This window comes from Phyllopteryx taeniolatus, chromosome 2 (genome assembly GCF_024500385.1).
Source record: "Phyllopteryx taeniolatus isolate TA_2022b chromosome 2, UOR_Ptae_1.2, whole genome shotgun sequence".
In the NCBI taxonomy this organism is placed as follows: Eukaryota; Metazoa; Chordata; class Actinopteri; order Syngnathiformes; family Syngnathidae; genus Phyllopteryx; species Phyllopteryx taeniolatus.
Window position 1 is genome coordinate 270,140 of NC_084503.1, and position 27,602 is coordinate 297,741.

The window sequence follows — 27,602 nt, forward strand, 5'->3', positions numbered from 1 at the left end:
TTATGATAGTGTGGCGTTATTAATCATGACGCACAGCAGCGTTTCGAGATATTTTACAGGTTTTATAGAAGTTAAAATCGCAATTGAATGAAATTGATTTACTGAAGTTAACATCTATTTCAGTCCAAACGATCAGACAGAAGACCCCTCCGATTTTTACATCCATGAAAGTCTCTTTTTTATATGGTGCATTGTCATGCTTGAAAATGAGTTTGCAATTGAAAGCACGATGATTGATGATTGGTCCTCTGGTACCGAAGTCGGAAACTCCACCGACTTCTCTGAAGTCATTTTCACACCTCCAGAGACCTACAAACTCTTCCTCCAGGTATGGAAACCTTACAACTGCGCGTTTCCATCTTTCATTCCGAAAGAAATGGCTTTTTAGCATGCGCAATGTCACGTGGATTCGCGTGTTCGTGACCGTGGCACGTAGTTTGTCCAAGTGGACTCGCCGTACAACCTCCGCTACCTGCGTGCGTTGTTTGGCTAACCGAAGGCGCTTCACTCATCTCCTCTTCCCGAATTGGCACTGAGCGTGCCGCAGCCTCGACAAAGTACGTCACGCAATTACTTTACTGGACTAAAACATCCTACATTAATTCCCCGTGTCCGGATAAACTCGTCCCGTTTCATATTGAAGCGTCTCCATGCGAGCTTAGCTTAGCTTAGCCTGCTGGTTGCGAACAAAGACAGGCCTTTGTTTGCAACACATCGCTAAACACATGTCAAGTGTGAGTGTCAAAAGTCATAATCGTGGGGAAATGTCTGCAAACATTGCGAAAGAAGAGTGTGAGGGGAAACGTTTTCGGACCAAAGAGGAGCAGGAGCGACAACGTCGACTACTGGACGCTGTTGTCCGAAAGCCTCAAGATGTGTTGTTGCACAGAGCAGGTTTGTTGACTTTTTACTGTCGTTTCATTAGTCACTCCTTTCCAGAGGGCTTATTATGTTTAGTCAGTCAATCATAACTTCCATTACTTGGTGTTAGAAGACAATCAAAAGTCGAGTCGTTCTTCACTCAGGAGCTGTACTAGTGTCAGCTCCGGCCGCCGGGCGCCCAGCCTCATTAAGCCGCAGATGCACCTGGCTGGTCGACGGGGTCACCGAGTCACCTCTCGGGCCGAAGGTCATGCCTAGTCAAGTCTGTATTTTGTGGTGGGTGAGCGTTCGTTGCAGCAGAAAATCTCTTTGTGGTGGCGGTAACTTAGTTAAAGACGGTTAGTTTCCGGTATCTGCACTTGACTTGATGTCGCTACTCCTTACATTGTCAAAATTGACCCCAAAGTTTTGCAACCTCTGCCGTTTACGACACGCCGTGGAAAAGACATACATCGAGAATACTTGCGGGGGTTAGGGGAACAGTACAGCAGCGACGTGGAGGAATGTGAAGCAGGGAGGGTTAATAACGACTGCAGCAGATTCAGAGAAGCAAGATATGATTAAAAAAACCAAACTTGATGATGAAGGATCTGGAGCGAATGCATCTTGTGCTAGCCCACAAACCACTAGATTCTGCCGTTAAAAGAACAGCAAATCTGTATTTTTTAATTTCATATTTTCCTTAGGCGTCGACGTTAACGCCGAAACACGTGATTGGCGATTAATCAACTTCAAGATCTCACCATCTTTGCGGGAGTGGTGAAGTCGACTCAAGATTCAAGCAAAAGAGAGAGAAAAATCAGCAAAAATTGGTATTTTTTTTTTTACATGTCATGATATTTGTCTTATAATGTAATGTGGCCGGCACGGCGCACGACTGGTGAGCACATCTGCCTCACGGTTCTGGGGACCGGGGTTCAAATCCCGGCCCCGCCTGTGTGGAGTTTGCACGTTCTCCCCGTGGCCTGCGTGGCTTTTCTCCGGTTGCCCCCCCATCCCCAAAACATGCGTGCTAGGTTGATTGAAGACTCTAAATTGCCCGTACGCGCCAATGGTTGTTTGTTTCTATGTGCCCTGCGATTGGCTGGCGACCGGTTCGGGGCGTACCAAGCCTCTCGCCCGAAGATAGCCGGGATAGGCTGCGGCAGCCCGCGACCCGCGTGAGGAGAAGCGGTAAAGAAAATGGATGGATGGCAAAAAATAGGCTGTTTTTGTCCGATTTGAAAAGGGCTAATAATGGCCGATTTCATTGTATTTTTACTGTTATTTTTGTTTGAACTGTTAAAAGCTCTTTTTTTCTTTGTTTTTAAATTCATTGAGTTGCATTTTGTATGAAAAGCGCTCTAGAAATACAATAAGCTTTGCTTCCTTGACGGGCACATGCGACAAACACATCCTGAAAATTGCTGAACTGCTCACGCGCCTCTGAAAGGACCATCAATGTGATTCCCAAACCTCCTAATGATACATGTTCATGATTAACACACGAGAATCACAACACGAGACTCGATTTAGCAAACCGTGTTTGTTTGTCTTCTTGTGTCCCGCAGATGTCAGTGAAGAAAATGCGCGTCCCGAGAACCAGCGAGAGCCGCGGTTCCCTAACGTTAAAGGGGAAGAGGAGGGGAGAGCGCCGCCGTACATTAAAGAGGAAGAACAGGAGGCCGATATCACCAATTTTCCATTGACCGATGTCATCGTCAAGAGTGAAGATGACGATGAAGGCGGCGGCGGAGGATCCCGAGCAGACAGCCTCTTACCGCCGCTGTCAGACAGCGACGACTTGACGTCGCACTCTTCTGACACTGATGACGATGAGCACTCGAAAGGTGATATGAAATGCCACACTGACAACAAACGCTGGAAATGTTCTCATTGTAAGAAAACCTTTGACGCCAAGTATACTTTGAAAGTACACATGCGAATACACACTGGGGAGAAACCTTTTGCGTGCTCAGTTTGCGGCAAAACATTCACTCAGAGGGGACATTTGGGATCACATGTAAGAAAGCACACTGGGGAGAAACCGTTTGTCTGCTCATTTTGTGGTAAAAGATTCTCCGGAAAGGGAAACTTAAGGACACACACGAGAACACACACTGTGGAAAAACCTTTTGCCTGTTCAGTTTGTGGTAAAAGATTCTCCATAAAGGGAAACTTGAGAACACACACAAGAACTCACACTGGAGAGAAACCTTTTGCCTGCACAGTTTGTGGTAAACGATTCTCCCAAAAGCCAAATTTGATTACGCACGTAAGAACACACACTGGTGAGAAACCTTTTGCCTGCTTAGTTTGTGGCACAACTTTCTCGACAAAAGACGGCGTGATCAGGCACACAAAGACACACACTGGAGAGAGACCTTTTCCCTGCTTGGTTTGTGGTAAACGATTCTCTCAAAAGCCAAACTTGGCTGCACACGAAAGAACCCACAGTGGGGAGAAAGAGTTTGCGGTAACAGATTCAATATGAAGACGGAGTTCACGAGGCACACTCTCGTGTGCACGGCCGGCTGAGCGGGTAGCACATCCGCTGCACAGTTCGCGGTTTGGGAGTCGGGATGTGGACTCCGGCGGACTTCCTGTGCGGAGTTTGCATGTTGCCCCCCGTGCTTGCGGGAGTTTTCCTCTGGTACTGCAGCTTGCTCCCACATTCCAAAAACATGCTTCTTAGGTTATTGAAAGACTCGATTGTGTTATATTGTTTGTTTATCTGTGCCCCTCTAATTGTCCACGGTGTACCCTGCACCCTCTTGCCTAAAGTCAGCCAGGATAGGCTCCAGCTCACCCGCGACCCTAGTTTGTTTTTCATTTTTTCACGCCAATGTGAACGGTACAATTCCGATTTTTTTCAGATCCCACCCAGGCTTTTTCGTACGTCGATATACGTATCTGATGCGACATATACGTCGATTGGATATATATATATATATATATATGTGTGATGCGACTGCAGTCCGGATGCTCAGGTTGCGCTCGTACGCGTCAGCAAAAGGTGACAAATGTCACAATTGTTCGACAAAACGGACAGGCGGATGAAGGGGCAGCATGTTGAAATTGCCACAAATGCGTCAAGACGACGGGCCATATTGACTTCCGTCAACACACTGCGCGACACGACGTCGTGTTTTGGGTCATTTCATGGACAAATTCAGATTTGTCCATGAAATTTCTAAAGAAATTTAGAAGTCACATTTGTTTTTGTAATGTGACCGACGACGCGCAAAACGAACAAAACCTCCCTTGTGGGCACCGTGCCGCGCAGTGTAAACACAGCCGATGACTCTTTGTGGTGTGATGGAAAAGTGTGCACTACACCCTGTGTGTGATCTTAAATAATATAGAAAATTGAACAAAATAAAAAATTCTTCCAAGCGTTGTTCAGTATCTTCTATTTCTGTGTTTGTCACAGCGTTATGCGATAGTTAAGTATCGGAAGTTCATGTCCCCTCAACATGGGCGTCCGTGTCACTCGGCTGACTTTTTGCTGTGCATGTCCGCTTGACGTACCTTTGCCAGCGTCTTTGTGCGCGGGTGTTTCCAGCACACCGATTCCCGTGAGCGCATTCCTCAGCATCTCAGCCGGGGACGACCGAGCTTCGATATTTTGCTCCGATGACAACAAAGAAATAGATTGGTTCCATGAAGCGACGAGAAGAGGGAGCCCCGGCTCGGGCCTCCTGCACTCTGCTGACGACAACGGTCAAACGTGGTGGTGGGAGTGTGGTGCTTCGCCACGAATCAGAAAAGCCTGATGCGGAACGTCGGGCCATCAGTGCCGCGGCAGGACGACGGTCTAAAAAAATCAACTTCTGAATGGCTAAAAGAAAAAAACCAAAAAAAAGGTTAAAAATGGAAGGTTTTGTCGGAGAAGCCGAGTCAAAGACCGGACATGAATCCGATTAAAATGCTGCAGCATGCCCTTAAAAAGGCCTTGCGTGCCCAAAAAACCCTCCAGTGTTTCTGAATGAAAGCAATTCAGCAAGGAAGCGCGAGCTAAAATATGTCCACAGACATGTTAAGTAATCGTAGCCAGTTATAGAAAAAGCTCCATTTCAGTTGTCGCTGCTGAGGATGGCCCAAGCAGTTATTAGGTTCAGGAGACAATTTCTTTTTCACACAGGGCCACGTAGCTTTGAAGACGTTTTTTTTCCCTTAATGAATCAAATCACAAACAGTTCCAAAATATGAAATGGAAATATATTGTTGTTCCTCTCCTTGAGCCGTCAGCTTGTCGTGTTGGAGGGGTTTGTGTGTCCCAGTGATCCTTGGAGCTAAGCTGTCTGGGGCTTGATGCCCCTGGCAAGTCACCCATGGCAAACAGGTCCTAGGTGAGGGACCAGACAAAGCACGGCTCCAAGACCCCTAATGATGACGACAAACAATGGACTTCGTTTTCCCTTGCCCGGGCCCCCCAATGGAGCCAGGCCTGGAGGCGGGGCTCGAAGGCGAGCGCCTGGCGGCCGGGCACGGCCCGAAAGGGTAACGTGGGTCCCCCTTCCCGTGGGCTCAACACCTGTGGGAGGGGCCACAGGGGTCGGGTGCAGTGCGAGCTGGGCGGTGGCCGAATGCGGGGACCTCGGCGATCCGATCCCCGGCTACAGAAGCTGGCTCTTGGGATGTGGAATGTCACCTCTCTGGCAGGGAAGGAGCCCGAGCTGGTGTGTGAGGTCGAGAAGTTTCGACTAGATATAGTCGGACTCGCCTCCAGACACAGCTTGGGCTCTGCTACCAGTCCCCTCTGGGAGGGGTCGGACTCTCTTCCACTCTGGAGTTGCCCACGGTGAGAGGCGCCGAACAGCTGCGGGTATACTCATTGCCCTCCGGCTCGGCGCCTGTACATTGGGGTTCACTCCGGTGGACGAGAGGGTAGCCTCCCTCCGCCTTCAGGTGGGGGGGATGGGTTCTGACTGTTGTTTGTGCCTATGCACCAAACAGCAGTTCAGAGTACCCACCCTTTTCTGAGTCCTTGGAGGGGGTGCTGGAGAGCGCTCCCGCTGGGGACTCCATCGTTCTGCTGGGGGACTTCGATGCTCACCTGGGCAATGACACTGAGACCTGGAAGGGCGTGATTGGGAGGAACGGCCCCCCCGATCAGAACCCGAGCGGTGTTCTGTTATTGGACTTCTGTGCTCATCACGGCTTGTCCATAACGAACACCATCTTCAAGTGTCCTGTGGGGGGTGCTTCGGGAGTACGGGCTACCGAACCCCCTGATACGGGCTGTTGGGTTCCTGTTCGACCGGAGTCAGACTTTGGTCCGCATATCCGGCAGTAAGTCAGACTCGTTTCCGGTGAGGGTTGGACTCCGCCAAGGCTGCCCTTTGTCACCGATTCTGTTCGTAACTTTGATGGACAGAATTTCTAGGCGCAGGTCCGGTTCGGTGGCCTCAGTATTGCATCTCTGCTTTCTGCAGATGATGTGGTTCTGTTGGCTTCATCGAGCCGTGACCTCCAACTCTCACTGGACCGGTTCGTAGCCGAGTGTGAAGCGGCTGGGATGAGAATCGGCACCTCCAAATCTGAGACCGTGGTCCTCGGTCGGAAAAGGGCGGCGTGCCCTCTCCGGGTCAGGGGGATGAGATCCTGCCCCAAGTGGAGGAGTTCAAGTATCTCGGGGTCTTGTTCACGAGTGAGGGAAGAACGGAACGGGAGATCGACAGGCGGATCGGCGCAGCGTCTGCAGTGATGCGGACTTTGTATCGGTCCGTTGTGGTAAAGAAGGAGCTGAGCACGGAAGGCGAAGCTCTCGATTTACCGGTCGATGTACGTTGCTACCCTCACCTATGGTCACGAGTTGTGGGTCGTGACCCAAAGAACAAGATCCAGGATATGAGCGGCCGAAATGAGTTTCCTCCGCAGGGTGTCCGGGCTCTCCCTTAGAGAGAGGGCGAGAAGTTCGGTCATCCGGGAGGATCTCAGAGTAGAGCCGCTGCTCCTCCGCATCGAGAGGAGCCAGATGAGGTGGCCGGGGCATCTGATTCGGACGCCTCCCCGGCGAGGTGTTCCGGGCACGTCTCACCGGGAGGAGACCCCGGGGACGACCCGGGACACGCCGGAGAGACTACGTCCTTCGGCCGGCCCGGGAACGCCTCGGGATCCCCCCTTGGAGAGATGGATGAAGTGGCTGGGGAGAGGGAAATCTGGGCGTCCCCCCTAAGGCGACTGCCCCCGCGACCGACCCGGATAAGCAGTAGAAAATGGATGGATGGATGGATGGATGGATGTATTGTTGTAATAATCTTTTCATAAAAAATGTGAGAAATGCACAATGGAAATGTAATTAGTTGTCATTATTATTATCGTACTGTATTTGCAAAAAGTTGAACAGTACTTATGCAGCTTGAAGATTTCGTGCAGTCTTTTACGAAGGGTGCCCGTCCAGCCCTGGACCGCCATTGTTCCCTCTGATGCCAGGAAGATGCTCTCCTCTGTTCCTCAAACTGCAACTATCGCCCAACCACATGATCCAAGTCCAACGAGTCATCACATGATGGCAGACTTACAGTTATGTCACAATTTAAATGCGCATTTAACTTCTCAACGATACGAATTGTTTTCGTGACACAATCCTAACTACAGTCATTAGAAATACAACATTTAAAAAATCAGTGTTAGTATTTTCTTTGTTGCATTAATCTAACGTTTGTCTTTAAAAAATGACTTGGCGAAGATTCATTTATTCATTTTTATCTATTGTTGTTCATGTATATTATTAAATATTGTTTGATTAAGATTGATTTATTGATATTTATTTTCTCAGTAAATTTATTGTAAATAAAACTATGAGTAAAAGAAACATTTGTAAATACGTTATATATGTAATATGTTTTTCGTTTGTTTGGTTATTATAATTCCATTATTCTAATTGACCTGCATCCAAAAGGAATATAGTATTATTAGAAGAACTGCCAATCAATATTTGAATGATCAAATCAATTTTCCCCGCATCTAAATGTGACCTGGCACTGCTGTCCGTTTGATTTGTTTGCATTGTTTGTTGACGTTTATTCACAAAGAGAATATGGCGCTCACAAAATGGGGCAATATTTCCGTTGTGTTGATTGGCGGAGCCGTGGCACGTACTTTGTCCAAGTGGAGCTGCCGTACTTCTTCCAACGCACAAGTGCTACCGTGGACGTTGTTTGGCTCATTCGTCGTCGACGCGGTACGTCCCATCATGACTTGAGTGGACCTCAAAGGCGTCCTTTAAACCTTCTTCCGCTCGGCGCACGAGTTTAGCTTTGCTTCGCTTGCTAGCTGCGCGTTTGTTAGCGACACATCGCGAAGCAGACGTCAAGCGTGCGTCGACAATGTTGCGGAAGGTACGCGGAGGAACTTTCTGGAACAGAAGAGGCGAACGAGCGACAATGGCAAGTGCTTTCAACGAGCCTCGGGAGGTGTTCCACAGGGCAGGTTTGGTCACTTCCTACTTGTATCATTATTCCTGTCATTTTTTTGAATGGACTCCTCGTTCGCCAGGTTGAACATCCGGGTATAATATGACGAATGCGTCATCGGTACAGCAATGACATTCTTCACATTTCATATAACATTGATTTACATTTCCTGCACGAGCGGTTCTCGCAGTCGTGATTAACAGGTGAATTTTAGAATCCTAGAAACAAATGGAAAAAGAAACGCACACAAATGGGCATTCTATTACTGTCCTTCCCGAAGACTGGATATCAAAAGTTTATACACCCCTGTTCAAATGCCAGTTTTTTCCTGATATAAAGAAAAGGGATGAAGATCATTGAGTTAAAAAAATGTGACCGATCACCTGTACAACTCAATTGAAAAAAAAAATATATATATATATATATATATATATATTGTAGCGAGGGGAAGTAAACATAAATAAGTGAGATAATCTGGTTGCACAAATGTGCACACCCTCTTATAAATGGAGATGTTCAGAACGAACCAGTCACATTCTAACTCGTGTTAAAGTCAAATCAACCAGTAGCATTGGACAGCAGCGGAATTCCACCAGAGACGAATGCTGACCTTCCGCTGTTCTTTGAAAGGTCGGAAAGGTCAGTGTTCGTCAACCCTGGATGGTGGTTGTTTTTGCCTCTGTAAAGTGCTGCTAGGCGTTCTTGCCAACTGATCATTTAGCTGAGTTCTTTATTTTTAGTGCCCCTCTCTAAAATATTTCCCCTTTTTCTATAGAGTTGTACAGGTTATAGGTCACATTAATGGTGGACAAAGTTTTAAAATGATCTATCTATCTCTCTCTCTCTCTCCAAAAACTTTTTATATACAGGTAAGAATAATAAAAATGAAAATGGCTCATTCTGTATTTCAGAATCAGAATCATCTTTATTTGCCAAGTATGTCCAAAACACACAAGGAATTTGTCTCCGGTAGTTGGAGCCGCGCTAGTACGACAACAGACAGGCAATTTACAGAACACTTGGGAGACAGAAAGACATTGACAAAAAACAATTGTGCAAAAAGATGCAGAGTCCTCTAGCACTTAGAGCAGTTCGAATGGCTAATATCGCAATAGTCCGGTGCAATGACCGTTGTGCAAAGGGGCGCTGAGACTTCAAGGAGTGGATGCGGTTGACGAGTGACGACTAGTGCGATCATCTGGGACAATGTCGATTGTGCAAATGTTACAGATACTCCTCAATCGGTGTGCAAATGGAGCAGATGCTACTCTGGCACGAGTGGCCACTATATGCAAATAGTGCAGCACGGCGAGACAACGACAGTGAGTGCACGAGTAATATAGAATTGGCCCCACAGAAATGTGACAACCAACTCAAGTCCAAAAATTGCCAGCTTGTTGTAATGACTGAACTGCACGAGTGCCTTTGAAAGGATTATAAATATGATTCTCAAACATCAAATTCACAACACGCAAGTTGACTTTACCAAAGCATGCGTTTGTCTTCTTGTGTCCCGCAGATGTCGGCGACGAATGTCTTTGCGCTGAGCAGCACGAGCCAGAGTCCCCCGACATTAAAGAGGAGGAAGAAGAGCACCCCGACACGAAAGAGGAAGTCGAGCCAGAGCCCGTGAACATTCAACTGGAAGAGCAGGAGGACCTTATCACGTTCGGATTGACTGGTGTCCATTTGAAGAGTGATGAATGTCCAAGTGAGGAGAACCCAGCGGCGGAGCCTCCAAGCAGCAGCTCAAGTGAACGCGCGACAATAGAAGGTGACGGAGACCGCTGTGGATTCCGAGCAGACGACCTCTCAGCTCCGCTGTCAGAGCGTGACGCCGATGAAGAGGAACGTTCGAAAGGCGACAAACGCTGGAAATGTTCTCAGTGTGGGAAAACATTCGATGTCAAGTATAATTTGAAAGTGCACATGAGAATGCACACCGGAGAGAAGCCATTTGTCTGCTCGGTTTGTCCTAAAAGCTTTTCGGTCAAGATAAGCTTGACAAGGCACACGAGAACACACACTGGAGAGAAACCTTTCATCTGTTCAGTTTGTGGCAAACGCTTTTCTGTCAATACAACCTTGAAAGTACACAGAAGCACACACACTGGAGAGAAACCTTGCGCCTGCTCAGTGTGCGGTAAAAGATTCACTGACAAGGGGCAATTGGGAAGACACGCGAGAATACACGCTGGATCGGAACGTTTGGCCTGCTCAGTCTGTGGTAAAACATTTTCTCAGAAGGGATATTTAAAAAGACACCAAATAATTCACACTGGGGCGAAACCGTTCGTCTGCTCAATCTGTGGTAAAAGCTTCTCGATAAAGGGAAGTTTAATAAGGCACACCAAAACGCACACAGGAGAGAAACCTTTTGTCTGTTCAGTTTGCGGTAAAAGATTCGCTCTGAAGGCCCATTTAAGAACACACTCAAGAACACATGCTGGGGAAAAGCCTTTTGCCTGCTCGGTTTGTGGTAAAACATTCACTGAGAAGGGACAATTGGGAACACATGCCAGAACGCATACTGCGGCGGGAACTCATGTCTGTTCCATTTGTGGTAAAAGTTTCTCAATGAAGGGACATTTGAGAACACACACGAGAACTCATTTGGCGGAGAAACCTTTTATCTGCTCATTTTGTGGTAAAAGCTTCTTGACGAAGGGAAGTTTGATTCGGCACATACGAACGCACACGGGCGAGAAGCCTTTTGCCTGCTCGGTCTGCGGTAAAAGATTCACTGACAAGGGACATTTGGGAACACATGAGAGAATCCACTCTGGAGACAAACCTTTTGCCTGCTCGCTTTGTGGCAAAACCTTCTCTACAAAGGGACATTTAGGAAGACACACAAAAACACACACTGGGGAGAAACCTTTTGCTTGTGTAATTTGTGGTAAAAGGTTTGCGCAGAAAGTACATTTGGAAACACACGCAAGGACACACACCGGGAGAAAGGGTTTGCTTACTCAGTGTGCGACGTAGCGCTTCATCAATCACACAGAATTGGTTCGACGCACAAAAAGACACTCTGGGGACAAACCGTTTCCAGCAAAGATGCGGTTTGACCACACGTAAGCATGCGTAAGCACTGGTTCCAAAGCATTCAGTTGCAGTGTGCCGTGCGTGATAAAAGATGATCTTCTCAGGATCCGGTGAAGAGACACAAGTGTGCTGTGAGGATAACACCGATGAAGAAAGTTTCAGGTCATCTGTGAAGAAAAGGACTCTGTGTTCAAGTGGGCATGGTCCAATGGTCTACATGGAATCCTCAATAAAAACTAAGTCTCTAAACACTGGCACTGTTCAGTATGTTTCTCCATGTTTTGGGCACAGCACGACATGAACATCGGTACATTGATTTACAAGTTTAGTTTGTCAAGTGAACAAGCTTGTTACTCAACGTACTCTTATATCAAATCAATATTCCACATGGAAATGAATTAAAACACCATTACTTTGTTACTTGTTTTTAAATGAACAAAAATAGCACTGTATTGTATAAGAAAACATTACAAAAGAGAATGGAATGATAGAATTGTTTTTTTTTAAAGGGTACAGGTCAGCGCAAACCGTAGGCCGGTCCCAAGCCCGGATAAATGCGGAGAGTTGCGTCAGGAAGGGCATCCGGCTTCAAACTTTGCCAAACAAATATGAGCGTTCATCCAAAGAATTCCAAACCCGATCGGCCGTGGCCCGGGTTAACCACGTCCGCCGCCGGCGCCGTCAACCTGCGGGGCGCCGTTGGAAATTTAGCTACTGTGGGTCGAAGTCGAAGAAGAAGAAGAAGAGGTGGAAAGCACAGAGCCTAGAACTGAATGTGGGGACTTTGAATGTTGGGACTCTGACAGGGAAAATCTCAGGACTTGGTTGACACGATGAAAGGCGTGTCCAGGAGAGCAGGTGGAAAGGCAGTAAGGCGAGAAGTTTGCCAAGAATGTCTTGGAGGTGAAAAGAGTATCAGATCGAGTGATGAGGCTGAAAGTTGAACTTGAGGGTGTTATGTGTGATGTGATTAGTGGCTATGCCCCACAGGTAGGATGCGACCTAGAGGTGAAAGAGAAATTCTGGAAGGAGCTCGACGAAGTAGTTCTGAGCGTCCCAGACGGAGAGAGAGTCGTAATTGGTGCAGATTGGAATGGACGTGTTGGTGAAGGTAATAGGGGTGATGAAGAAGTGATGGGTAAGTACGGCATCCAGGAAAGGAACTTGGAGGGACAGATGGTGGTAGACTTTGCAACAAGGATGCAAATGGCTGGAGTGAACCCTTTTTTTCCAGACGAGGCAGGAACATAGGGTGACCTACAAGAGCGGAGGTAGAAGCACGCAGGTGGACTACATCTTGTGCAGACGATGTCATCTGAATGAGGTTAGCGACTGTCAGGTAGTGGAAGGGGAGAGTGTGGCTAGACAGCAAAGAAGATGACTCTGGTGGTGGGGAGGAAGATTAGGAAGACAAAGGCAGAGAGGAAAACCACGTGGTGGAAGCTGAGACAGGACGAGTTTTGTGCAGCTTTTCGGGAAGAGGTGAGACGGGCTCTCGGTGGATGGGAGGAGCTTCCAGAAGACTGGACCGCTGAAGCCGAGGTGATCAGAGAGGCAGCCAGAAGAGTACTTGGTGTATCTTCTGGCAGGAAAGGAGAGAAGGAGACTTGGTGGTGGAACCTCACAGTACAGCAAATCATACAAGGAAAAAGGTTAGCTAAGAAGAAGTGGGACACTGAGAGGACCGAGGAGAGGCGAAAGGAATACAAGGGGGCAAAGTTTATAAAACAGTGGTGAGGCCGGCCATGATGGACGGATTAGAGACGGCGGCACTGAAGAGACAACAGGAAGCAGAGCTGGAGGTGGCGGAAATGAAGAGGTTGAGGTTCGCTCTCGGAGTGACCAGGTTGAATCAAATTCGAAATGAGCTCATCAGAGGGACGGCCGAGGTTCGATGTTTTGGAGACAAAGTTCGAGAGAGCAGACTTGGATGGTTCGGACACGTCCAGAGGAGAGAGAGTGAGTATATTGCTCGAAGGATGACGAGGATGGAGCTGCGAGAGGAAGACCCAAGAGAAGGTTGATGGATGTCGTGAGGGACGACGTGAGGGCCGTTGGTGTCGGAGAGGAGGAGGCGGGAGATTTACAGGCTTCCGTGGAAAAGGATGACGCGCTGTGGCGACAAGCCCAAAGGAAAAGAAGATTTAGATATATATTCAACATTGAGATGTAAGTTTTAGATCTATATATATATTTAACATTAAGATTGAATATTTATATTGAAATCTACATTTAACATTGAAATGTATGATTTAGATGCAACATTTAATACTTGGATATGACAACTATAGTTCTAAATGTGCAGAAAAGTGCCTCTCGAAAATTCACACCAGTTTTTTTGAAACACTGTTTGAAAGTCAAGGTGACAAAATGTTGCTTTTCTTTTTATTTACAAACGGCACCCCATCCGCACACTAATTGGCGAGTTTGCGTGCACTGTTGAGCAGTCGAACCTGTGCTGGAATTCCGTAACTCCCTCCGTGCATCTCTGCGTCGCTTTCGTCCTCTTTTCTTTATTTCTACGTTATTTTCCCCCCCGTTTGTTGTGTAATAAATGCCGGCTTGCTGTTCAGTGCAGCCGCCGTTAATGTTGACACTAGCAGGCAGTCAGGTAAAGGCTGCATGTAAATGGACATGAATGTGGTAGTTAGTTTCTCGAGTTGATTCTTCTTGAACTGCGGATCACAGCAATAGGCCAACCCGCGTGTATATGCGTATATATGTAGTTTGTCCAATTGGAGCTGCCGTACAACTTCTGCAACCGCTCACACTTTCGTCAATCATTCTTCCCGATTTATACTGGACGTCCCGAAGCCTCGACACAGCACATCCGTCGCCACTTTACTGGAGTTAAACATCATTCTTCAAATCTTCGCGTCCGTGTAACTGTCGTCTCGGTGCACGTTGAAGCTTCTCTAGCTAGCTGAACTTAGCTTAGCTTGCTAGCCGCGAACAAAGAGACGCGTTCGTTAGCAACACGGCGCTCGACGGAGCTCAAGTGTGGCAAATGTGTGCAAAAAGGGTCAAAGAAGAAGAGCACGAGGAGGAACTTTGTGGATCGAAAGAGGAGAACGAACGACAACGGCAAAGACTGGACTCCGTGTTCGAGAAGCCTCGAGACGTGTTGGGCCGAGCAGGTTTGGCCACGTCTTACTCGGACTTGTTTACGAACGACCTTCTTCAGCAAAAGAAAGAGGAACAAAAATGGCGCGTTACTCACAATTAGATTTATTGTCAAATCGAGAGTGGTTTAATACAATGAGACGGGGCCAGGGTTAGGGTCCATGCCACAAGGACCACGGAGCCCCCCGCGCTCCACCCCATAAAACAAAAACCTGGACTGAAAACATACAAAAGAAAATAGCATAACATTTTTAGTTAGCTGTCTGAATAAAGGGATAGCAAACTGAATCTTATAGGTGGCGGACTCAAAGCGCACTGACGGACGTGGGCCAAAAACGATAAGCATTTATTAAATAGACTACAGCAAAGCAAATGGATTTATATAGCGCATTTCATACACAAGGTAACTCAATGTGCTTTACGTGACTAAAAAGCATTTCAAACAAAGAGAAAAAATACAATTCCAATGAAGTGTAAATTACCCACGCCGTTGGCACTAACACAGCCCCATACCATCACAGATGCTGGCTTTTGAACTTTGCGTCCATAACAGTCCGGATGGTTCTTTTCCGCTGTGGCCCGGAGGACACGACGTCCACAATTTCCAAAACCAATTGGAAATGTGGACTCGCCGGACCGCAGAAGACTTTTTTCCACTTTGCGTCGGCCCATCTTGGATGAGCTCGGGCCCAGAGAAGCCGGCGGCGTTTCCGGGTGTTGTTGAGAAATGGCTTTTGCTTTGCATAGGAGAGTTTCAAGTTGCACTTCCGGATGTAGCGCCCAACTGTATTTACTGACGTTGGTTTTCTGAAGTGTTCCTGAGCCCACGCGGCGATATCCTTTACACTTTGATGTCGGTTTTTGATGCAGTGCCGCCCGAGGGATCGAAGGTCACGGGCTTTCAATGTGGGTTTTCGGCCTTGCCGCTTACATGCAGTGATTTGTCCACGCACTTGTTGACAAAGAGGTGAACCTCGCCCCATCTTTGCTTGGGAGTGACGGAGCAATCACGGCCCCCGCCTGTTCCCAATGAGCCTGTTCACCTGTGGGATGTTCCAAACGGGCGTTTGATGAGCATTCCTCAACTTTCTCAGTCTTTTTTGCCATTTGTCCCAGCTTTTTGGGAACGTGTTGCAGCCATCAAATTCTAACTTGGAACATGAAATATCTTGTCTTTGTGGTGTATTCAATTCAGTATAGGTTGAACATGATTTTCCCCCTTCCCGTGGGCTCACCACCTGTGGGAGGGGCCATTGGGGTCGGGTGCAGTGCGAGCTGGGCGGCGATCCGATCCCCGGCTACAGAAGCTGGCTCTCGGGACGTGGGACGTCACCTCTCTGGCAGGGAAGGAGCCCGAGCTGGTGTGTGAGGTCGAGAAGTTCTGACGAGACATAGTGGGGCTCGCCTCCAGACACAGCTTGGGCTCTGGTACCAGTCCCCTCTGGGAGGGGTCGGACTCTCTTCCACTCTGGAGTTGCCCACGGTGAGAGGCGCCGAGCAGGTGCGGGTATACTTATTGCCCCCCCGGCTCGGCGCCTGTACGTCGGGGTTCACTCCGTTGGACGAGAGGGTAGCCTCCCTAACCCTAACCCTTCGGGTGGGGGGACGGGTCCAGACTGTTGTTTGTGCCTATGCGCCAAACAGCAGTTCAGAGTCCCCACCCTTCTTGGAGTCCTTGGAGGGGGTGTTGGAGAGCACTCCCGCTGGGGACTCCATCGTTCTGCTGGGGGACTTCGATGCTCACGTGGGCAATGACAGGCCTCCCGGACACGTGTTCCGGGCACGTCCCACCGGGAGGAGACCCCGGGGACGACCCAGGACACGCCGGAGAAACTACATCCTTCGGCTGGCCTGGGAACGCCTCGGGATCCCCGTGGAAGAGCTGGATGAAGTGGCTGGGGAGAGGGAAGTCTGGGCGTCCCTGCTAAAACGACTGCCCCCGCGACCCGACCCGGATAAGCGGTAGAAAATGGATGGATGGATGGATAGACTCTTGGGTGACCTTGGATTTAAAAAGGCAGAGTTTACCAACAACTGCACCCCACATCATGACTGACTGTGCATATTTCACACTGGACCTCAAGCAGCTTGGGTTCTGTTCTTCACCCGTCTTCCTCCAAACCCTTGGACCTCGATTCCCGAATGAAAGGCACGCTTTACTTTCATCGGGGAAAAAGGACCTCGGACCGCCGGCCGCCAGTCCGGCCCTTCTTCCCCTCGGCCCAGTTGAGACGCTTCCTACGTCGGCTCGGGCTCAGAAGCGGCTCGACCCGAGGAACCCGACAGTTGTGGCCCTTCTCCCGGATGCGTCGGTTTTTGAAGCTGTGACTCGCGCCTCATTCCACTCTTTCTGGATCTCTGCTAGATTCTTGAATCTTCTGTTTGATAATCCACTGAAGCCCACGGTCAACTCTTTTGCTGGTGCATCTTCTCCTGCCACATTTTGTCCTTCCATTGACATGCTTGGACACAGCACTCTGTGAACCGCCGGCCTCCTTAGCTATGAACCTTTGTGCCTTAGCCATCCTATGGAGGCTATCAATGATGGTCTTCTGGCCAGTTGTCAAGTCTGCAGTCGTCCCCGTATTGAAGCCAATTGAGACAATTGAACCAAACTCAAGCCATTTATTGACCCGGGCAGGTGCTTTGAGTTTCGCAGATGATTCGTGTGTGACATTCAGTTTGAAACATTGATGGCCTGCGAGATTTGGGCTGATTTCTTCACACTATTCGAATGTATTGAATTCCAGATTTTGTGGGTTTTATGAGCTGGAAGCCCAAATTCTGTAAATATAAAAAAATAAATACTTAAAATTGTTCAAATGATGGGCCCTGAATCTATAATCTATGCAAGTTGAAGTTTTTGAATGGAATTGTGGAAATAAATGAACTTTTCCATGATATTCCAATTTTTTGGGAAAGGTTCTGTATAATCAACACCAAATGAATCATTGCTGTGTCCGCCTAATGGAGTCCTCGCTTTGTCGTTGGCCACAGTAGTAAAAGCTCCACACGGTTCATCCAAGATGATGGGCACAATCTATCGATCGATACTCAACACTCGATGAGCTTTACTATGTCGACCGCCTGTTGGAGTCCTCGCTTGCGCTGCAAACAATAGCACATCGATTATTGTCATCCTTAAAATGGCCGATTTTGAGTGAACTGCTGAAGCGCCTTTTGGAAGGAACTGGAAATGAAAACCGTGTTTCATTTGTGCTTTGCAGATGAAGAATATTTTCATCCTCAGCAGCAGGAGCCGGCGTCCTCGCACATTAAGGAGGAGGAGGAGGAGGCGGAGGCCCTTAACATTAAAGAAGAGCAGGAGGACAATATCACCAAGTTGCAATTGACGGTCGTCGTTTTGAAGAGTGAAGGTGACGAAGACGACGACAGCGAGAAGAATGCGGGGAGCGGCGGCTCGAGTCAACGCGTGACAACCGAAGGTGACGGAGCCCGCCTGTGAACAATCCCAAGCAGATGGCCTCATGGCGCCGCTATCCGATAGCGACGACATCACGTCGCACTCTTCTTTCGCTGATGAGGGTGATGATGAAGAATCTTCAACAAGTCGCATCGAAACACACACGGGAGAAAAAGCGTTTGCCTGTTCAGTGTGTGCTCAAAGATTCTCGGAAAAGCGAAACTTGAGAAAACACACAAAAACGCACACTGGAGCGAAGCTTTTTGCATGCTCAGTTTGCGCTCAAACATTCGCTCGGAAGGGACATTTGAACGCACACACGAGAACACACACTGGGGAGAAACCTTTCGTCTGCTCAGTTTGTGGTCAAAGATTCTCGGTGAAGGCAAACTTAAAGACACACACGCGAACACACACTGGGGAGAAACCTTTTCCCTGTTCAGTTTGTGGCAAAAGATTTACCGAGAAAGGACATTTGAACACACACGCAAGAACACACACTGGGGAGAAACCGTTTCCTTGCCTAGTTTGCGGGAAAATATTCTCTCGGAAGGCATATTTAAATATACACGTAAGAGCACACACTGGTGAGAAACCGTTCGTCTGCTCAGTTTGCGGTCAAAGATTCGCCGTGAAGGGAAACTTAAAAACACACACACGAACACACACTGGCGAGAAACCGTTTTCCTGTTCAGTTTGTGGGAAGCGATTTGCCGAGAGAGGACATTTGAACACGCACGCAAGGACGCACACTGGGGAGAAACCTTTCGCCTGCTTAGTCTGCGGGAAAATATTTACTCGGAAGGCATCTTTAAAGATACACGCGAGAGCGCACACTGAAGAGAAAACTTTGTAATCTTTTCAAAAGCAGTTCAGGCAGGCAGTACGACTTGATATGACGGTTTATGATTTGATTGATGTTTTTTTCTGTTATGAACTGTAGAGTATGATTCTGTCATTTGTATATGTATGAATGCATTTGAACTCATTAAATACTGTAAGTCTTCTCTGCGTGAAGTGCTGTAGCAATCAAATGGACTTAGTCGCATCCGCTTGTGCAGTGTAAAATGTTACTTCTTCATCCTGAGGAGCAGGAGGAGATCTTCAGGGTGGAGGAAGACTTTGACAAGACGCACGAGAAGCCAAATTAGTGGAAAACCAGTCAGTTGCGGTGTGTGTGTGATCAAAAAGATTCCATGAGACGTTATCAGGTTAAGAAACACAAGCGTGTTGGTGAGAAGTGCGTCAATAAATTGCTTGAATTCGTTGTAATGAAACTTTCTCCTTTTCGTGAGATGTGAAAGTGTATGCAGGTTTGTGATCCTGAATAAAATACACCTTACACCTTTTCAAGCAGTGATGGTGTTCAGTTTCTATTGTAAGAGCCTCAACGCAGTCAAGCCAAAACGGAGTTGTTTTCAAGTCGTTTAAAGACTTTCTTTTTGTTTTGTTTTAGGTTCATTTGTAAACACTTTGGACTTGCCCTTAATTTTACCAGGTGGGTCTCACTGGGATTAAAACCCTGTTTTTCAAGAGAGACCTGGCTGAGAAAGGCAGCAGCAAAAACACAAGTCACAGACATATTTGGAAAGACAAAGTACAATGTAAGACCACATTTGGGATTGGAATCAAATGTTCAAGCAGATGAGCTAAAACGTGGACATGCTATAGAAAGTGCTCGATGTCAAAACAATGAAGGATACCAGTTTTTTTTTGTCAATGTCTTTCTGTCTCCAAAGCGTTCTCTGTCCATCGACCGTCTGCTGTCGTACTCGAGCGGCTCCGACTACCGGAGACAAATTCCTTGTGTGTTTTTTTGGACATACTTGGCAAATAAAGATGATTCTGATTCTGATTCTGATTCTGATTCTGATTTCACCGTCTAACCATTTTCCAGTCAACAATGGAATGATCAACACTTACTTCTGTGAGTCAAGAGACTTTGTGGACTTTCTTTCAGTCTTTTGTGTGGGCCGAAATGAAAAGCTGTCGATCCAAAACATCCCCCCTGGTCAGGCCATCGGGCGGATCTGGGACACAACTTATTAGCTGGCCCAAACTTGTAGAATGCGATCAAAAGCCACGAAAACGAGGTTTCCTAGCCAATATTATATGGAGGGAAAACTTCTCCCAACCAATGTTAATGCGCATGCGCCCACCACACCTCACGATGACGTCACCGCTGCCACGAATTCATGACAAGTCAGAATCAGAATCATCTTTATTTGCCAAGTATGTCCAAAACACACAAGGAATTTGTCTCCGGTAGTTGGAGCCGCTCTAGTACAACAGACAGCCAATTTACAGAACACTTTGGAGACAGAAAGACATTGACAAAAAACAACAACAAACAACAATTGTGCAAAAAGATGCAGAGTCCTCAGTTCGAATGGCTAATATCGCAATAGTCCGGTGCAATGACCAATGTGCAAAGGGGCGCTGAGACTTCAAGGAGTGGATGCGGTTGACGAGTGACGAGTACTGCGATAATCTGGGACAATGGTTATGCAAATGTTACAGATACTCCTCAATCAGTGTGCAAATGGAGCAGATGCTACTCTGGCATGAGTGGCCACTATATGCAAATAGTGCAGCACGGCGAGACAACGACAGTGAGTGCACGAGTAATATAGAATTGGCCCCACAGAAATGTGACAACCAACTCAAGTCCAAAAATTGCCAGCTTGTTGTAATGGAACGTGATCGAATGAAAACGGAGCGTCCAGTCGTGTTTACAACTCACTTAATGTCGAAATGTATGACTACAAAACAACGTTCGTGTGCTTTTGCTGTTTCCGTTCACGTTCGCTTACAAGTTTTTGCGTCAACTCACTGCCCGATCGATATATGTGTTATAGCGAATCGCGTGTTTGAGTTTGTCCAAGGGGAGTTGCCGTACTTCTGCACAGCTCTTCTTCCATGTGCAGTTGGGCGAAACAAACGCGCTGAAACTCAATTCATCGGCCCGGTTTCGTGCTGAACGTACCGAAGCCTCGTCGCGGGACTTCCCATCGCTACTTTGCTGGAGCAAAACACACTTGATGAACACTTCGTGTCCGCCGAAGTCGTCTTGGAGCACGTTGAAGATTCTCCGCTTAGCTTAGCTTAGCTTCGCTTGCTAGCTAGCTAGCCGCTGACGAGGAGACGCGTTTGTTATCAGCGCGTCTTTAAACGCACATCGAGCCCGAGTGTGAAGTGTTGTGATTATCGTGGGGCAATGTGTGATAAAAGTGTCAAAGAAGAAGAGCACGAGGAGGAACTTTGTGCATCGATAGAGGAGCACGCACGACAACGGCAAAGACTGGACTCCGAGTTCGAGAAGCCTCGAGACGTGTTGCGCCGAGCAGGTTTGCAGCAACGAGATCAGCTCATCTCATACTAACCTAGTTAAGATTTGCAGCAGAAATAACATATCATTCACTCGCTTTGTCGTTGGCCACAGTAGTAAAAGCTCCACACGGTTCATCCAAGATGATGGGCACAATCTATCGATCGATACTCAACACTCGATGAGCTTTACTATGTCGACCGCCTGTTGGAGTCCTCGCTTGCGCTGCAAACAATAGCACATCGATTACTGTCATCCTTAAAATGGCTGATTTTGAGTGAACTGCTGAAGCGCCTTTTGGAAGGAACTGGAAATGAAAACCGTGTTTCATTTGTGTTTTGCAGATGAAGAATATTTTCATCCTCAGCAGCAGGAGCCGGCGTCCTCGCACATTAAGGAGGAGGAGGAGGAGGAGGCGGAGGCCCCTTAACATTAAAGAAGAGGAGGAGGACGATATCACCAAGTTGCAATTGACGGTCGTCGTTTTGAAGAGTGAAGGTGACGAAGACGAAGACGACAGCGAGAAGACTGCGGGGAGCGGCGGCCCGAGTCAACACGTGACAACCGAAGGTGACGGAGCCCCGTGTGAACAATCCCAAGCAGATGGCCTCATGGCGCCGCTATCCGATAGCGACGACATCACGTCGCACTCTTCTTTCGCTGATGAGGGTGATGATGAAGAATCTTCAACAAGTCGCATCGAAACACACACGGGAGAAAAAGCGTTTGCCTGTTCAGTGTGTGCTCAAAGATTCTCGGAAAAGCGAAACTTGAGAAAACACGCAAAAACGCACACTAGAGCGAAGCTTTTTGCATGCTCAGTTTGCGCTCAAACATTCGCTCGGAAGGGACATTTGAACGCACACACGAGAACACACACTGGGGAGAAACCTTTCGTCTGCTCAGTTTGTGGTCAAAGATTCTCGGTGAAGGCAAACTTAAAGACACACACGCGAACACACACTGGGGAGAAACCGTTTTCCTGTTCAGTTTGTGGCAAAAGATTTACCGAGAAAGGACATTTGAACACACACACGCGAACACACACTGGGGAGAAACCGTTTCCCTGTTCAGTTTGTGGCAAAAGATTTACCGAGAAAGGACATTTGAACACACACGCAAGAACACACACTGGGGAGAAACCGTTTCCTTGCCTAGTTTGCGGGAAAATATTCTCTCGGAAGGCATATTTAAATATACACGTAAGAGCACACACTGGTGAGAAACCGTTCGTCTGCTCAGTTTGCGGTCAAAGATTCGCCGTGAAGGGAAACTTAAAAACACACACACGAACACACACTGGCGAGAAACCGTTTTCCTGTTCAGTTTGTGGGAAGCGATTTGCCGAGAGAGGACATTTGAACACGCACGCAAGGACGCACACTGGGGAGAAACCTTTCGCCTGCTTAGTCTGCGGGAAAATATTTACTCGGAAGGCATCTTTAAAGATACACGCGAGAGCGCACACTGAAGAGAAAACTTTGTAATCTTTTCAAAAGCAGTTCAGGCAGGCAGTACGACTTGATATGACGGTTTATGATTTGATTGATGTTTTTTTCTGTTATGAACTGTAGAGTATGATTCTGTCATTTGTATATGTATGAATGCATTTGAACTCATTAAATACTGTAAGTCTTCTCTGCGTGAAGTGCTGTAGCAATCAAATGGACTTAGTCGCATCCGCTTGTGCAGTGTAAAATGTTACTTCTTCATCCTGAGGAGCAGGAGGAGATCTTCAGGGTGGAGGAAGACTTTGACAAGACGCACGAGAAGCCAAATTAGTGGAAAACCAGTCAGTTGCGGTGTGTGTGTGTGTGTGTGATCAAAAAGATTCCATGAGAAGTTATCAGGTTAAGAAACACAAGTGTGTTGGTGAGAAGTGCGTCAATAAATTGCTTGAATTCGTTGTAGTGAAACTTTCTCCTTTTCGTGAGATGTGAAAGTGTATGCAGGTTTGTGATCCTGAATAAAATACACCTTACACCTTTTCAAGCAGTGATGGTGTTCAGTTTCTTTCTTTTGTTTTAGGTTCATTTGTAAACACTTTGGATTTGCCCTTAATTTTACCAGGTGGGTCTCACTGGGATTAAAACCCTGTTTTTCAAGAGAGACCTGCTGAGAAAGGCAGCAGCAAAAACACAAGTCACAGACATATTTGGAAAGACAAAGTACAATGTAAGACCACATTTGGGATTGGAATCAAATGTTCAAGCAGATGAGCTAAAACGTGGACATGCTATAGAAAGTGCTCGATGTCAAAACAATGAAGGATACCAGTTCCTTGATCTTGAAGTCATTTTGCAGCAGATTCCTGTCGCTCAACCGGTTTCACGTCAAGGAATATTTTCCTTTGCAGTTGGACTTCGTGCGAGTCGCACACGCGCGCCAGCCAACCGGCGTCTCCGCGTACACGCGAAGTTTGTCCAAGTGGAGTTGCCGTACAACTCCTGCTTGCTGCAGAGACCATTCTGTTGACGTTTTGTGGAACCGCACACGTTTTCATCAAGAATTCTTCCCGAAATATACTGAAGGTACCGAAGCCTATACACACGACATCCATCACTACTTTACTGGAGTTAAACATCATTATTCAAATGTTCGTGTCCGTATCACTGTCGTCTCGGTGCACGTTGACGCTTCTCTAGCTAGCTAGCTTAGCTTAGCTTAGCTTGCTAGCCGCGTTCGTTAGCAACGCGTCGCTAAACGGAGCGCAGGTGTAAAGTGTCCTGAGTATCGTGGGAAAATGTGTGCAAAAGCTGTGAAAGAAGAAGAGTACGAGGGCGAACTTTGTGGATCGAAAGAGGAGAACGAGCGACGACGTCGACCAGTGGACGCCGCTTTCAAGTCTCAAGCTGCGTTACACGGAACAGGTTTGTTCACTTCTTACTCTCACCTGTTTAGTAACTACTTTATATTATTGATAATATTCCCGAGTTTATCGATAGTTTTATAAACTTAAACAAACAAAAAACCCACACACACAGGCGCCAGGTTACTTCCGAGTAGCTGAAATGAAACGAGTGACTCCAGCGGATTTGAACTCTAAAAGACCGAAATGTAAAAATGGAATTGTGTTCTGGCTTGCGTCTGCCAGATACACCCCCAAAGTTGGAGTTTAGTTTTGATTGACTTGAAAAAAAGTCCAAACTAATTCAGTGGAACCTGTGGGTGAGCAAGAGGACAAATCAAGTGAATGTTGTAAATAGCAGTGCAGAAAAGTGGCACAGCAGTCACTGCTCAAGGGGGCGCACCGCAGGGAGCCAAACACTATCATTGGGTTTCTGCACAGGTGTGTAGAAAAGGTTTGCTTGGGTGTCATTGGGTGACATATGTGTCAAATATATGGATATGCTCATACTGATGTGTCTTCTTATCCAATATTAAAGGATAATAAATGCGATTCCTCATCGTTATACATGTCGAATATAAACATATAAACAATACTACACAACATCCATGAGACTGGACCCTTCGAAACCACGTGTTCTTGTGTCTTACAGACATCGGTGAAGAATATCTTTGTCCTGCGCAGGAAGAACCACGCGTTAGCGACGAAGGGGTGGATGACATCATCCGGTTGCCATTGATTGGTCTCCCTTTGAAGAGTGAAGATGATGACGGCAAAGGTCCAAGTGAGGAGCACAGAGTGGCTGAGCCTCCGAGCAACAGCTCGAGTCAACACACGACAAGAGAAAGTGACGGAGACCACTGCGGAGGATCACAAGCGGACAGCCCATTATTAGCTCCGCTATCGGATAGTGGCGTCACAATGTCTGACACTAATGATGAGGAACACTCCAATGGTGATGTGACATTTCGCAGTGACTACAAACACGTCAAATGTTCTCAGTGTAACAAAACCTTTTTCAACAAGTCCTCGTTGAAAAGACACCTGCGAACGCACACTGGAGAGAAACCTTTTTCCTGCTCGGTTTGTGGTCTTAAGGTGACGCAGAAGAGTAGTTTAACGAATCACATGAGAACGCACAGTGGAGAGAAACCTTTCGCCTGCCCAGTCTGCAACTTACGTTTCAGGAGTCGTTCATATTTAAGAACGCACACGCGGATACACACTGGGGAGAAACCATTTTCTTGTTCAGCTTGTGGAAAAAGATTCTCTCTAAATGGAGATTTACGAGCACACACAAGAACACACACTGGGGAGAAACCTTTTCTTTGCTCACTTTGTGGAAAAAGATTCACCCGGAAGGGACATTTGAATGCTCATACAAGAACGCACACTGGGGAGAGACCTTTTCCCTGCTCAGTTTGTGGCCAAAGATTCTCTGAAAAGGGAAGCTTGATAAAGCACTCAAGAACCCACACTGGAGAGAAACCCTTCGCCTGCTCAGTATGTGAGCAAAGATTCTCCGAAAAGGGAAACTTAAGAACGCACACAAGAACACACACTGGAGAGAAACCTTTTGCCTGCTCAGTTTGCGGTAAAAAATTCTCTGAAAAGGGAAACTTAAGAACACACACACAAACACACACCAGGAAGAAACGTTTTACCGTTTCAGTGTACAACATTAATTCCGAAGTGGAAGACCTTCGTCTTGAGCACCAGGAACCAGAGCCCTCCCACGTTCAAGAAGAGGACGAGGCTATCGCCAGGTTACCGTTGACTGGTGTCATTGTGAAGAGTGAAGATGAGGGCGATCATGTGACAAAATGTGTTTTCAGTGTGACAAAACTTTTGGTTCCGAGACAGACCGGAAAAGACACGTGACGCTCCGCCCTGGAGAGAAACTTCACATGTTCAGATTTTGACCAAACACAAGAACTCACACTGGGGGAAAAAAAACGAAACAAAGCAAAACAGTCAAGACATTCCCCTAATTGTTTGAATTTGCTTTTTAGGTTTCATTCTGACTCATATGAATTAGACTGAGTTATGTTTGTCCTTGTTAACTCTCAAATGTATTTTATTGAGGCATCCCTGCTTTTGAAATATATGAAGCACTTTGTGAGAAGTGCCATTAAAAAAAATCCAATAAAAAGTGATTGACTTACTTTTGCGAGTTCAGTATGCAACTTGAGTTCAGGATTGGAAGATCTTTCAGGGTGGACCAAACTTCTCAGTGGTGAGAAAACTATTCAGTTTCAGTTGGTGTCATAAAAGATGATGTGGAAGTCAAAGGTTAAGAAACACAAATGTGTTGGTGAGAGGTGCAGCTGTGAACAAAGCTTCCAATAAATTGGAAAGAAACTTGCTGTAAAATTCTGTCTGTGGTCCTAAATAAAAGTATCTAATGTCGTTGAGCTATTTTTTCCCCACCAAGGACTTCTGAGGTTCAGTGAATTTGTTTCTTTTCAAGTACAAGCAAACCATTTCTGCTCCGGGAGCGACATCGAGGAAGTTTATGAGTTGGAGGTGACCGTGACGATTGGGAAATGTGAAGAAGAAACAAAAGATGCAATGCAACTACGGTGGAGAACACGAAGCAACATGCATTGCCAACTGCAGGAAGAATAACACGGGAAAATGTCACGATCGCGTGATCCACTGAACGAAAACACTTGGATTGTGATTGCAGATCTTGTGCTCTCGCTGTCGTCGTCTCGCCACGCTGCACTATTTGCGTATCTGTTGTTGACCGATACCGGCCACTCGTGCCAGAGTAGCATCTGCTCCATTTGCACACCGATTGAGGAGTCTCTGCAACATTTGCACAATCGACATTGTCCCAGATGATCGCACTACTCGTCACTTGAAAGCGCATCCGCTCCTTGAAGTCTCAGCGCCCTTTGCACGATGCTATTGCAATATGAGTCATTCCAACTGCTCTAAGTGCTCGAGGACTCTGCATCTTCTTGCACAATTGTCAAAAATAAATAAATAACAAATGTACCAGCATTACCAGATAACTATTAACCCTTTATTGCTCAGTGACTGTTTTTTTTTTTTTTGTTTTGTCAATGTCTTTCTGTCTCCAAAGCGTTCTCTGTCCATCGACCGTCTGCTGTCGTACTCGAGCGGCTCCGACTACCGGAGACAAATTCCTTGTGTGTTTTTTTGGACATACTTGGCAAATAAAGATGATTCTGATTCTGATTCGATTCTGATTCTGATTTCACCGTCTAACCATTTTCCAGTCAACAATGGAATGATCAACACTTACTTCTGTGAGTCAAGAGACTTTGTGGACTTTCTTTCAGTCTTTTGTGTGGGCCGAAATGAAAAGCTGTCGATCCAAAACATCCCCCCTGGTCAGGCCATCGGGCGGATCTGGGACACAACTTATTAACTGGCCCAAACTTGTAGAATGCGATCAAAAGCCACGAAAACGAGGTTTCCTAGCCAATATTATATGGAGGGAAAACTTCTCTCAACCAATGTTAATGCGCATGCGCCCACCACACGTCACGATGACGTCACCGCTGCCACGAATTCATG

The 27,602-nt window shown here is 47.0% G+C and overlaps 4 protein-coding genes across 6 annotated transcripts; all 4 read left to right on the forward strand.

Annotated features, from left to right (window-relative positions):
• The first annotated feature begins 97 nt into the window (after window positions 1-97).
• LOC133474490 (gastrula zinc finger protein 5-1-like) lies at window positions 98-10,746 on the forward strand. Its single transcript, XM_061766283.1, has 4 exons — window positions 98-894; window positions 2,433-2,711; window positions 9,802-10,425; window positions 10,527-10,746. Exons 1-4 carry the CDS (start codon window positions 726-728, stop codon window positions 10,595-10,597), a joined length of 1,143 nt encoding a protein of 380 aa, XP_061622267.1. The 5' UTR covers window positions 98-725; the 3' UTR covers window positions 10,598-10,746.
• Window positions 10,747-13,994: 3,248 nt separating this feature from the next.
• LOC133466502 (gastrula zinc finger protein XlCGF7.1-like) lies at window positions 13,995-18,884 on the forward strand. The gene is made up of 2 exons (XM_061750291.1): window positions 13,995-14,467; window positions 17,681-18,884. The coding sequence occupies exon 2, from the start codon at window positions 17,942-17,944 to the stop codon at window positions 18,731-18,733; it is 792 nt and encodes a 263-aa protein (XP_061606275.1). The 5' UTR covers window positions 13,995-14,467; window positions 17,681-17,941; the 3' UTR covers window positions 18,734-18,884.
• A 1,860-nt stretch (window positions 18,885-20,744) lies between these two features.
• On the forward strand, window positions 20,745-23,266 carry LOC133466489 (gastrula zinc finger protein XlCGF8.2DB-like). Its single transcript, XM_061750263.1, has 2 exons — window positions 20,745-21,224; window positions 21,550-23,266. The coding sequence occupies exon 2, from the start codon at window positions 21,550-21,552 to the stop codon at window positions 22,690-22,692; it is 1,143 nt and encodes a 380-aa protein (XP_061606247.1). The 5' UTR covers window positions 20,745-21,224; the 3' UTR covers window positions 22,693-23,266.
• A 100-nt stretch (window positions 23,267-23,366) lies between these two features.
• On the forward strand, window positions 23,367-27,012 carry LOC133466456 (oocyte zinc finger protein XlCOF6-like). Of its 3 annotated transcripts, none has more exons than XM_061750201.1 (3): window positions 23,367-23,736; window positions 23,962-24,075; window positions 24,738-24,846. In XM_061750201.1, exons 1-3 carry the CDS (start codon window positions 23,469-23,471, stop codon window positions 24,752-24,754), a joined length of 399 nt encoding a protein of 132 aa, XP_061606185.1. In that variant the 5' UTR covers window positions 23,367-23,468; the 3' UTR covers window positions 24,755-24,846. The 3 variants fall into 3 exon arrangements, with proteins under 3 accessions (XP_061606185.1, XP_061606176.1, XP_061606167.1); XM_061750183.1 differs by having other exon boundaries at window positions 23,371-23,736; window positions 24,706-27,012; XM_061750192.1 differs by lacking the exon at window positions 23,962-24,075 and having other exon boundaries at window positions 23,370-23,736; window positions 24,706-27,012.
• The last annotated feature ends 590 nt before the right edge of the window (window positions 27,013-27,602 follow it).

What these genes read in the sequence shown, in the direction of transcription:
- LOC133474490 (XM_061766283.1), top strand. Translation starts at nt 726, where the DNA reads ATGTCAAGTGTGAGTGTCAAAAGTCATAATCGTGGGGAAATGTCTGCA. An exon ending in TGACGATGAGCACTCGAAAG is followed by an intron (nt 2,712 to 9,801) that starts GTGATATGAAAT and finishes TGTGTCCCGCAG; the next exon opens with ATGTCGGCGACGAATGTCTT. An exon ending in TTGCGCCTGCTCAGTGTGCG is followed by an intron (nt 10,426 to 10,526) that starts GTAAAAGATTCA and finishes ACATTTTCTCAG; the next exon opens with AAGGGATATTTAAAAAGACA.
- LOC133466502 (XM_061750291.1), top strand. Translation starts at nt 17,942, where the DNA reads ATGGCGCCGCTATCCGATAGCGACGACATCACGTCGCACTCTTCTTTC.
- LOC133466489 (XM_061750263.1), top strand. Translation starts at nt 21,550, where the DNA reads ATGAAGAATATTTTCATCCTCAGCAGCAGGAGCCGGCGTCCTCGCACA.
- LOC133466456 (XM_061750183.1), top strand. Translation starts at nt 23,469, where the DNA reads ATGAAGGATACCAGTTCCTTGATCTTGAAGTCATTTTGCAGCAGATTC. An exon ending in CTTCCCGAAATATACTGAAG is followed by an intron (nt 23,737 to 23,961) that starts GTACCGAAGCCT and finishes TGTGTGCAAAAG; the next exon opens with CTGTGAAAGAAGAAGAGTAC. An exon ending in AGCTGCGTTACACGGAACAG is followed by an intron (nt 24,076 to 24,705) that starts GTTTGTTCACTT and finishes TGTGTCTTACAG; the next exon opens with ACATCGGTGAAGAATATCTT.